Source organism: Myotis yumanensis, unplaced genomic scaffold (genome assembly GCF_028538775.1).
Source record: "Myotis yumanensis isolate MYYU_CA2020_CCGP unplaced genomic scaffold, mMyoYum1.0.hap1 SCAF_2, whole genome shotgun sequence".
Lineage (NCBI taxonomy): Eukaryota > Metazoa > Chordata > Mammalia > Chiroptera > Vespertilionidae > Myotis > Myotis yumanensis.
This window is the reverse complement of record NW_027223753.1, coordinates 177,757,165-177,769,429: the sequence shown is the minus strand read 5'-3', so window position 1 is coordinate 177,769,429 and position 12,265 is coordinate 177,757,165. Positions and strand designations below refer to the sequence as shown.

General features: G+C 37.2%; 1 protein-coding gene across 6 annotated transcripts in view; it reads left to right on the top strand.

Moving 5' to 3' along the window:
- The window catches only part of FXR1 (FMR1 autosomal homolog 1), a 69,762-nt gene that overhangs the window by 16,127 nt on the left and 41,370 nt on the right, over positions 1 to 12,265 (top strand). For all 6 annotated transcript variants that reach the window (XM_070406743.1, XM_070406741.1, XM_070406740.1 and 3 more), the window contains exons 2-3: positions 7,979 to 8,031; positions 9,735 to 9,828. In XM_070406743.1, coding sequence (XP_070262844.1) covers positions 7,979 to 8,031; positions 9,735 to 9,828 — 147 coding nt within the window. The remainder of the gene's footprint in view (positions 1 to 7,978; positions 8,032 to 9,734; positions 9,829 to 12,265) is intronic.

The window sequence follows — 12,265 nt, the reverse complement described above, 5'->3', positions numbered from 1 at the left end:
AATTTATTCTAATTAATTTGTTTATAGATTACAATATTTAATCACCTTTGCTTCCGTAATTAAGCCATCAACTAATATTTGGAGAAGGCATAAAAAATGTGGTTACTTCACTGTTGTGTCAAATAAATGGAAAAATAAAGTCTCTAAGTTTCACAACAGAAATCCTGAGAAAGAGTTTAAGTTTTGGATCTGGGCTTCCACTCAACCATTAAGAATTCATGCTCTCTAGTTTCTGTTAGTAGTTTGCTGAGTAGTAATGTTTTAAAGTTTCTGTTTCCTTATAAGGAATGTAAGTTTAGGGTTGAAGTGAATTACAATATTAAGTCAGTGGATTTTTAAAAAATCTAAAGTAATGGGCGGATTTTAAATGATAATTACTTTCCAGTCAAAGGAATTTTTCTAGACTAGGATGATATGTTCTTAATGAAGTTAGTAGGGATGTTCCAGAGGGATTCATGCTTTTCTGTAGGTTTCTAAGCCTCAACAAGCAATCTCTGATAAATTGATCCACACTTTAAACATTAAAATTTTATTTTAACTTACATTTATGTTTTAGACAGCAGAGCTGCCTCTCCAGTTGTGAACTAGATTTTGATGTTTTGTTCTGGAACTTTGGTTTAAATAGGCTTTTAGGAAAAGGTGCCTTATTTCTTCACATTAGTATTGCTACCAGACTTAACCTTTTGGAGTTTAAAAAATATGAATTAGCAAAAGCATTTTATCATCTGATTGCTCCAGACCGAAAAATAGGGTTTTTTGTTTTAAGTATTTTTGATTGATTTCAGAGAGGAAGGGAGGAGGGAGAGAGATAGAAACATCAATGATGAGAATCATTGATCTGCTGCCTCTTGCACGCCCCACACTGAGGACTGAGATGGCAACCCGGGCATGTGCCCGACTGGGAATCGAACCGTGACCTCCTGGTTTATAGGTCGATGCTCAACCACTGAGCCATACTGGCTTGGCAGAAGAGGTTTTAAATTTAGTAATTATAACAGAAACTTTGGGCTATGTATATGTGTATGGTTTCAACTTCTTTTCTCTAATGTGAGGGAACTGAAAGGTGTATAAGAGAAATTTTGTCCATCTTCAGAGTCATTAGCCAGGGTCCATAATTCACCCCTTCTTATTTTTGACTGTATATCTCAATCTTTGAATTCCTATAGGAATTCCATCTTGCTTTCTGTTTAACCAATAAGATTTTCTTCCACATGAGTACCTACCAAGTTGAAAAACCTGTTTTTCAGTTGTCGTGTTCTGTAACTTCAAAAATGTATTCTTATGTTAAGCCGATACCCTGTGTTCCTTGAACCATAGGCCATTTAAGCTCCCACCCCAAAATTGCCATATACCCTATGCAAATGTTTAAAAAATGAAGTCGATTTTTATGTTCTGATGAGAAAGGATCTACAAGATATAAAGTGGGAAGAGAAAAGCAAAGTTCAAAACAAATTGTAGTAAATGTGTAATACTTTAAAGAGGATTTTATACATTACTAAAATTATAACTTACTTTTTTGTGACTTGCCCATTTACATAATTAACATCCATTCTCTTATCACCTTATTTCAGCTTGTTCTTACTAAATCAGCAAATAATACTATAAATTGGGATTTTAACTGTTGTTTCACTTTCCTTTTCTTTCTTTGTGATATTGTTTGCTTAATCATATTTTAGCCTTTAGTAGTATAAGTTTATCAAACTTTTTGTTTGTGGCTCTGATTGTTGTTGTTGTTGTTTTTGGGTACTTGTCTTGGGCTTTCTCCTAAAATCTTTATTGATTTTTAAAAAGTTTGAAACATTCATCCATTGATTTTTGGTGAAGAAATCCATTTTCTTCTGTTTTTAGTTTTCTAGATGAGTTAAACCTATTTTTTGGAATCTGTGTCTTTTTTGTCTCGATAATTGTAGCTTTCAAATGAACTTTAATGTTTGGATAGAGGTAGTGTATTCTAGTTAACTCCTACTCCCATTAAAAAGTTTCCTTTTTGAATACTTTCTTGTTTTGGTGTAATTTTATTAGGAATGACCCATTCTCCAACAGAATCATATACTCCCTTAGTATTTTAATGGGATTCCATTTAGGGATATATTGAAATTTTTGTAATATCAAGACCCTCTATAACCGGTTCTCAACCTGTGGGTCACGAACAATGAAAATACATCCTGCATATCAGATATTTACATTATGATTCATAACAGTAGCAAGATTACAGTTATGAAGTAGCAACGAAAATAATTTTATGGTTGGGGAGCACTGCAACATGAGGAACTGTATTAAAAGGTCGTGGCATTAGGAAGGTTGAGAACCACTGCTCTAGAAGAATGATGTGGTTTACATTTTCCTAAACATTTATTAGTCAAGCTTCAAAGATTTCTGCACATTATGCACTTTTTTGTTTTTGAGAGCATTTCTACGGTTTTGTTTTTAATGCTGTTAGAATATTTTTTGTCCTTTATTTTCCAGCTGCTTGTTATTTTTATCTAGAAAGCTGATTATTGGTTAACTTGCCACCTTACTGAATATTTAAAAATAAATTTTATTTCAGGCTAGATTGCATTTGAAAAATAATTTCTTAAAATAGTGCTTACACTATTTACGGAATTCTGCTGTTCCCTTGTCTCACCAAAAAAAAAAAAAAATAAATAAAAATGAAATCAAGGACAAAAACGATTAATGGAACCAAAGTTTATTGGGAAAAGCCAATCCTGGAAAAGGTGCAGCTAGGGTTCTAGGAGCAGGCCAGTGTCCAGAACTTCCTTCCATGTTACAGTGGGAGTAGTTTAGTATCCAAGCTAATTAAAGTCTCTAATAGTTCATGTGTGGAGGGCCAAATAGCCATAAGCCATGTGGGCTCAGGGGATGTGCTCCCCTGCAACAGGAATGTTAGGTATTCATTGTGCACCGCACCATGGGAGAATGGAAGGGAGTGCTCACTCTTTTGTGTATATGCTTGCCCCACAGCCTTGTGATTGGTTATCTGCATGCTGTCTTTGTGATAGCCATACATTTTAAAGGTAATGCCTCTGGCGTGCTTGCTTACACGCATCCTTCCTTCCCACCCCAATTGGGGTGTTCTAATATCTTTGCCTAGCTGGGTTCCTGGTTTCATTTCCTCCTGCTATAGTCCTGCCCCTACCTAGCTAACTTTTTTTGGTCTCAACATCTCCTCCCTTACCCCCAATTTACACATAATTTATGACATTCTTGGGTTTTTACTACATGATGCTCTTTCTTCTGGGAGCACATTCTAAGATACTTTGATGACATGTTTGAATGAACAGATGGACTATTTTATAAAGATGCCTTGGAATCTTTCATAGTTGCATATGTATGCAAAGATGAAAAAGAAATGTGAAAAGTTCTGTTCTGAGAAATAGGTTCCTGAACCAGATGATTGTGAGTAGGAAGAGAGTTAGGGATTTTTAATGTTGGAGTACCAAGAGGAAGACAAAGTTACAGAGACTTAAAGTCAAAAAGCACCACCACCCCCCCTCCCCCCCCATATGCAATGTGCCAACAAATGTAGCTATTGTTATTTGGTGACCCTTGATTCAAAGACTTTGGCAAAGATCCCACTCTGCTGTTTGCTCCTTAGTATAAAGGGACCTACCATTATTCTGCTGACTTGGAGAGTATGTCTTGAAAAGTATTGACTTTGACCTGCACCAGATGGACACAATTTAATAGAGATCTAGCCACTAAAGTATCTTATCCCTAGCATCTAGGTTTTGGGCAATGGGACATATTTCCTAACTGTTCACTACAGTCCAGATGCACTTTAAGGACTGGCTCTCAGGTCCTTAATCCATTTAATCTTATGCCTGAAAGATTTAAGCAATAAGAGTAGGTGTCCAGAGCTTTATTTTTTTCTTAAAGATTGTGAAAGTGTGCATCCAAACAAAGCTGATACTGATGTGCTGGAAGTAAAGTGGGGGTGGGGTGGGGACAGATATAAGCACTGATTTTTAATAGAAAAAGATTTTATTATAATGAAGAGTAGAATTTCCCAGTGACTTGGAGCTCTGATTTGAACTAGTCCACATTATACAGAAATGATAAGGATTGACATAATGGAACATTCCAAATTCTGAAAGTTGTTTGTGAAGGACTAGAAAATAGAAAAATTAGTGAAAGCTGAAAGTATGACTGACCTCTGATGGTAAGATATGTTTTACTCTAATATTCATGAACTTGAAAATTCTAAGTTTCTGAAACATTACTTAGAAATTGCAAGAGTATAATAGAAATAGATGTGCTGGTAACATAACTATGAAAGTGCTCACCAAAAAATGATTGCTGAAAGTAGATGTGTGGATTAAGTACTAGGAATAGAGAAACAGACAAGGATATCATTAATATAGTATGGTCAGGCAATCAGAGCTTGTACTAGAATGGCAATTCTTGCCCTGACTGGTTTGGCTCAGTGGATGGAGCGTCGGCCTGCGGACTGGAGGGTCCCAGGTTCGATTCCGGTCGGGGGCATGTACCTTGGTTGCCAGCGCATCCCCATTAGGGGATGCGCAGGAGGCAGCTGATTGATGTTTCTCTCTCATCGATGTTTCTGGCTCTCTGTCCCTCTCTCTTCCTCTCTGTAAAAAATCAATGAAATATATTTAAAAAAAAAGAATGGCAATTCTTAATTTTTAGCTTTGGGAGGAGAGGAATAACAAAAAAATGAGTCCAGAATTGCAAACAGGAACCATTATAGCACTCGTGAAAGGAAAGTACACTATGTTCTCACTTAACATCATCCATGGGTTCTTGGAAACTGGAACTTTAAGCAAAACTACCTATAAGAAAACCAATTTTACCATAGGCTAATCCTATATAATAAAAGGGTAATATGTAAATTGTCCCCTCCACCAGGAGTTCGACCAGGTGGTGGAGCCAGCCCGCCCGGGTTCCCTCCCCTCTGCCAGTCCAGCCTGATGGACCCCGATCAGGGCAGCCAGTTGGACCCCACCAGTGCAGGAGCCTCTAGTTGATATATAAACAAGAGTTAAATTCCTAAAGCATATTTCTGATCACAAAAATGTCACCAGATTTCTAAATAAAGATTCAAAACACATTTAATATTAAACATTGAAATTTGAGTTATACAGACATTTAAGAAAGATGAATAAAAACGATGATTTTTCAACCTGCTTTTTCCAGTTCAGGGTAGGGGGATGGGGAGGGGATTGGAGCCTATCTTGGCAACTTGGGGCATCTGGCATGAACCAGCCCTTGACAGGAATCCCTTCCATCTCAGGGCACACTCCTCCCACACTCACTCAGACTGGGACATTCACCTCATGTGCTCATCTTCAGGATGTGGGAGAAAACTGGAGTACCTACCTAGAGAACACCAACACAGATATGGGGTGAATGAGCCAACTCTACACAGGACAGGAATAGGTTTTTTTTACTCTCAACATGAAAATGAAACAGTACAATTTGAGAACCTGCTGTATCCTGAGTTTTAGGCCTCAAAAAATGTTTGTATTGAAATAACCCATAACACACAAATAAATCAGGTTATAGGCTTTTGAAGCTGGAGAGAGATCAGGGTCAAATTACAGATCATATAATTGAGTAGCAGATGTCGGAGGAGGGTACTGAGAGATGAATTATAGTTATCTACATTCTGTGAATGGTGATTTTTTTTTGTTTTTAATCCTCACCCAAGGATATTTTTTTCCCATTGATTTCTAGAGAGAGTAGAAGGGAAGGGGGAAACGGGAGAGAAAAAAAATCCACATGAGAGGGAAACATCTGTTGGTTGCCTACCTGCATGCCCCTTACAACCCCTACTGGAGCTGGGGAATCTGCAACCCAGGTACTCACTCTCGACAGGGAATCCCGTGACCAGGTCTGAGGGCAGAGGCCATGGCCAACGCTCTAACCAAACCAGCAAGGGTGGCGATTTCTATATTATTAAAGAAAATGATTTTTTTTTTTCTTTTTCAGCCCCCATCTGTTACCCTCTTCTAAGTTCCAAAGATTTTTCTGGAGTGATATTGTTGATCTTGCTTTTTGCCTTTTCCTCTGCCAGTTTGTTTCATAGTCTTTGGTTTTCTGATTTACTTAGAAGAATGTCTAAGGTATAGTATTTAAATATTGGTAGTTGTTGCTTTTTTAGAAATTGATTAGGCTTCTCCATCTATTTTGTGAGTTTACTAAATTCTGTTGCATTTTTTTGTGTGTTTCTTTTGTGTGTGTGTGTGGGGGGGGGGGGGGGGGGTGGTTATCCCTAAGAATCTTTTTGGTATTGTTTAATGGGCTTCTGATAAGGAGATGAGGTAAACAGATGTGCTCATTTCTGCTATCTTTTAACAAGGAATTGAAAATGTATGTTTATTTAGCTAGTTTTAGTGCATCTTAGGAAGTCTAGTCTGATCTTTGTTTTGCAAAAATATTTACTAAGTACCTAGTGTTTCAGAGTGTGTGTATGCATTTGACTAAGGTTGAGAACTTTGCATTTCTGATTGACAGAAATATAAAGTGTCATTTAATGTCAGTTGTAATCATATCAGGTGCCAAGGACTGCTTGCCCAAGGTTATATAGCGATAGAGCCAAAGATTTGAATAACAGTTGTTCTGTACTTGAGTCCTTTGCTCTTTCTTGAGTATGTTAGGTCTAATGATTTCTTTCAGCTATATTCATCAAATGAAGGTAATTTTAAGTCTTAAAAATGACTACTGATTTTTATTGAGAATCCTATATAATAGAAGACTAATATGCACATCAACCTAATGGCGGAACAACCGGTCGCTGTGACGCGCACTGACCACTAGGGGGCAGACACTTAATGCAGGAGCTGCCCCCTGGTGGTCAGTGTGCTCCCACAGAGGGAGCGCTGCTCAGCCAGAAGCCGGGCTCACGGCTGGCAAGCACAGTGGTGGTGGCGGGAGCCTCTCCTGTCTCTGTGGCAGTGCAAGCCTTTCCTGTGGACACTCCCCCTGTGCGCCCCTTCCCCATCCGGACCAGGATTGGGACCAGTATCGAGACTGACTGGGTGCAAGCCTGCGGCCGCTTCTCACTCATGGGCACACTGATATCACCTTGGATGGGTGCACAGAGACCACAGTAGAGTGGCAGCAAGCCTACCGAGCGGTGGTGGTGGCAGGCGCAGCAGGGCCATGATGAGCAGGAGCGGTGTGGCACCTGGCCTGAGCTCGGGCTCCTCCCTGGCCGCCTGCTGCTTCCTGCACTACTACATCCCTCAGGGGATGTTGAGCTGCCAGTTTTGGCTCGGTTTTGGCCCGATCCCCGCAGGCCACGCTGAGGGACCCCAGCGGTGCATGAATCCAAGCACCGGGGCCCCTAGTCTATTTATATTCATTCCAAATTGGTTTTGAGGCAATGTACTCACCCTTTTTTTTTAAGCAAAGAAGGAAGAGAAGTTGTAGGAAAAATAAGATTAGGTTAATGGTAAGGTTAGTATTAAGAATGTGGTTTTGTTAGTTATTAAAGGTGGGCTATAATTTAATATTTATAGTTAATATTTATAATAAATTTGAGTTTTTTCCTCCATGCCAAGTACTATGGTAAACATTAGTTATTTTACTTGATTCTCAGTTACATGAGGTATGATATCTTATTCAAGAATGTATAAGTGATAGAGAGGCTGGCATGTGAATCCTGAAAGCCTGACCCTATTATTAGTCACAGTACTAAATACTGACTCGCTTAGTTTGAGTATTGACTAATACCTATGATGTTTCAGGCTTTTTACTAATTTCAAGGTTGGTTTGTGAAACTGAGGTTATAGTACTGTGTGAAAACAGGTTCAGAGAGTTTAAATAAATTCCAAGTCTTACATTTCACAAATGAGATGGAAATCAAACCCAGATTTGCCTAATTCTAAGCTCTGTGTTCTTTTTTAGTACTCCATATTTTCTTTATATCTCTAGTATTATATTGCCTTTTAGAGTTAACATAATGTTTAATTGAATATTGATATACTTTTAATAATGTTTTTGGCTTTTGCAGGGATTTATCAAAGATGTTCATGAAGACTCCCTCACAGTTGTTTTCGAGAACAAGTAAGTTTTTTATTTATTGATAGAGATCTTAATTTTATTTTTTTAAAATATATTTTATTAATTTTTTACAGAGAGGAAGGGAGAGGGATAGAGAGTTAGAAACATCCATGAGAGAGAAACATCCATCAGCTGCCTCCTGCACACCCCCCACTGGGGATGTGCCCGCAACCAAGGTACATGCCCTTGACCGGAATCGAAACTGGGACTCTTCAGTCCACAGGCCGACACTCTAGCCACTGTGCCAAACTGGTCAGGGCGAGATTTTAATTTTAAAGATGGGTAGTGCCAAACGGTTTGCTTTTGATTCTTCCTATTGCCAGTGAAAAATGACCGCTTTTGGACAGGCTTTTAATGGCTCGATCATCTTATAAATTTAAATCTAGTTTTGATAACTCTTCGCCTGTTTTTCTGCCCACCATTTACTCATTACTTTTTTTCATGACCCTTTTCTTTGCCAAAACACATGTGAAAATGAATCAGTAAGTAGTTTTTGCAAAAATAGATGGCACAAATGGGATTTTAATTCTTAAAAAAGCACAGATGTTAAAATAATGTTGTAGGAAGCCTTCTGAGTGGCTACTGGTAGTCATTTTCAAATTGTTTGAATATTAAGGAATTTCAGTTTATAGATATTGTAACAGCTAGGTAATGTTTTAAAATATGAAAGACAGTATGCTGGCCTTGTTTAGGAAGGGTTATAAAGGAGCACTATGTAACTGAAGGTCAGAAAAGAACTGTTCAACTTTCACATTTAAGCTGCTCTGGAACTGCCTGAAAAGATATCTGCCCAATAGCTGTTTCATGTAGAAACAAGTGTTGTGATGATTTCTGTCTTTGAGCAGCTGCCATTTAGATAGTAATGGTGAAAAGAAAGCACTCAAAAATCTTTTACTTGCCTTCTGTTGTGTGTGTGTGTATCCCATGCATCCCATGCAGATAGATGCTAAAAGAACATTTTATGTGCTGGTATACCTTTCAGGCATATGAATGACCTATTAGAACTTAAAGTTATTCATCAACTCAGCTTATAAAATACAACATAAAAAACGTCAGTTAAACAATAGCTAAATTAGTAACTTTGATATATATTTGCTACAAAAATTAAAACTAAGCTTTTACTGGTTTTAATTATGTGTGTGTTCATTGTTGAAAAGATAATTTTTATGTGAGGAAAATGAACCTTAATGTAATTCAGCTATTCAAAATAATTGAGTAATTTTCTGTGTTTCTGTGAACATATACACTAAAACGGAATTATGCTGTTTATATTGTTTTATAGTCTCTGGGATTATGTCTCATCCAGTTATAAATGTGTTTGAAGTTGATTCCACTGCTGTTATTTGGCAGTGGTGTTGATGTGATACTATTTTGAATCTAAGTTACTATTATGAATGTAGCCCATACCATTTGCAGAATAATGTATGTACTGTTCCCTTAGGATGAATAATTTGGCAGGTAATATGTAATTATTTTCAATGATGTTAATTATTTATAAACTTAATCAAGAATCATTTAAAATTTGTTCTACCTCAACAAACTAATTACTTGGAAAATATATAGTATGAAAGTTGTTTTTCTTAGGGAAAGCTAAATGATTAATTTGAAAAAAATAATAGCACTAAGCATAGATTATATAGCTTCCATATTAGGGGGTATTGGGATACTATATTTTGATAATGTTTATTTCTCTTCTAATCCTTCAGTTGGCAACCAGAACGTCAGGTTCCATTTAACGAAGTTAGATTACCACCACCACCTGATATAAAAAAAGAAATTAGTGAAGGAGATGAAGTAGAGGTATGTATTTGTAAGTTTATTTTCTTGTATGCCTATTATTTTGTTTTAAATAAATATTTTTGTAGGAAAATCTTTTTAGCTGTTGGCAATGGCTGTGTAAGTAACATACTTTAGTTTGGAGTCAGAACTGGGATGCATGTCTCAGCTCTACAATTATTAGCTTTGTGGCTTGGTCAAATTTCTTTATCACTAAAAAGAAATAATGTGAGAGTTAAGGATGATAGTGCATTTGAATTGCTTTGCGTGGAATCTGGCACAGTGAACTAATAACCATGTTAGTTGCTGGTTTCCTTCTTTTTCCTAATTATTTTAAAATTTGTCTTGTGCTTTCTTCCTCAGTATCTTTGTAAAATACTAATTATCACCCTTTATTATAGTGATCATTGATATAGTTTATATGTAATGTGAAATATTGTAATTAGTATACTGCCTTGTTGAATATTCTAGAAATATCTGGAGCTTTTTTAAAGTATAGGGAAAATTCATTTTCATTTAAAAATTCTGCCCAGATTTTAGCTCTAAGTTTCCTGTGTACTCTTGCTTTTGCTAAATCAAAAAGCATGCTATAACTTAATTGTGTTGGGGTACCACACCATGAGCCCACTCCCTAATAATGTTACAGCCTTTCACTTTACTCACCTTTTTCTTTTTTAGTTAACTTGACCAAAAGTGGATACCTTTTTTTGTATGGAAACCTGTAAATGTAGTCTGAGTGGTGTGTATTTGTGTCTGAGTATCAGTAGGTGGGTCCTATGAATTGTAGCAGTAATGCTGCTGATTACTACTGTACTATGTTCACTTGGACATTAGACTCCAGTAAAAAAGTTGTGTGTTTTTTTCTTCTTTTTTCTAAGCAGAAGCAAACTTTTATTTAGAAAGTTCCCAGAGGTAGCAGAAGTGAGCCAACTGGGCTGCATGGGCTCAGGAAATAAATTGCAGAGGCAAAAGAAAAGCCTTTGGAGCTTAGGAAACAGAAAGGCAAAGAAAATTCATCCAGGGGAAGGAGAGGAGAGAAAGGCACGGACCTGCTTCAGAGAGCAAGAGAGCCCTGGAGAAAAGGATGTGGAAAAGCAGGGCGTGCTCAAGAGAGAGAAAGAGCAAAGAGTGAACTTGTATTCTTTTCTAATCAATACCTTTCTGTGAGCACTGATAAAAGAGCTTGATTTGCTTTCATTTTAAAAAATTCGTTTTAGAAGTTTTCTCCCTGCCTCCCCCCCGAATTCTTAGTTTTGTTCTAGAATTAGAAATATGTGGTGGCCAATTCTGAGAATAGTGCAGAATTATTGTTTAGACCAGCCGTGGGCAAACTACAGCCCGCGGGCCGGATCCGGCCTGTTTGAAATGAATAAAACTAAAAAAAAAAAAAAAAAAAAAAGACCGTACCCTTTTATGTAATGATGTTTACTTTGGATTTATATTAGTTCACACAAACACTCCATCCATGCTTTTGTTCCGGCCCTCCGGTCCAGTTTAAGAACCCATTGTGGCCCTCGAGTCAAAAAGTTTGCCCACCCCTGGTTTAGACACTTATTGGTGGTTTAAAGGCTCAGATGAAAAGAAAAACTTAGAGTGCTGAGGATGTTAACAGTGTGCTTTCCCCAAATCTCAGACAAGGGAGGCCTTACCCATTTCTTGGACCACCTTTGTTGTTCATTTGGAAATTGATGATTGCTGAGTGTTTTATTTCAGTTTATTTTTTTGTTTTAGTCTTAGTGAAATTTGCTCCTTATAGTGTGAGAGTCTGTACCTGAAATTAAGATGTTGTCATTTTTTCACTTGAAAGTTTTGAAAATTTACATAAGGAAGAAGCTTAAAGTTAATCTTGCCACCTTTATTTATTTTTTTCCCCTTTGGTCACCAGTACTTAGGAATCTCTCCATATGACCTGGAATGTTTAGGAATTATGGTTGTTAGACTTTATATTTTGAACTAAATAATTTTTTGAAAGCCCCCCCCCATTCCCTTTAAATTTAAAATAATAAAAGATTAGTGTAATAAAATGGTAGAGAATTAACATAAAATGGGAATTTTCCCTCTTAGTGTGGTTGTGTAGGTGTGCTTGTTGCCCACCCCAGTTTTAATCTCATTTACCAGAGTTGAGCGCCTCTTCACATTTTTTAAAAAAATATATGTATATAAATATATATAGATACATATAGATATTTTTTTTATTGGTTAAGGTATTACAAATGTGTCCTCATCCCCCCATTAACCCCCAACCCCCCCCCCCCCCCCCCCCCGACTCATGTTCTCATCCCCCTGTTGTCCATGTCCATTGGTTTGGCTTATATGCATGCATACAAGTTCTTTGGTTGATCTCTTCCCCTTATACATTTATAAAGAATATATGTGTTTGTTACAAAAATAAGAATCTATTTATATAAAAACCCTGGGTATAACGCGTCCTGTCTGAGGCTCGACCAACCTAAAGGAAGTC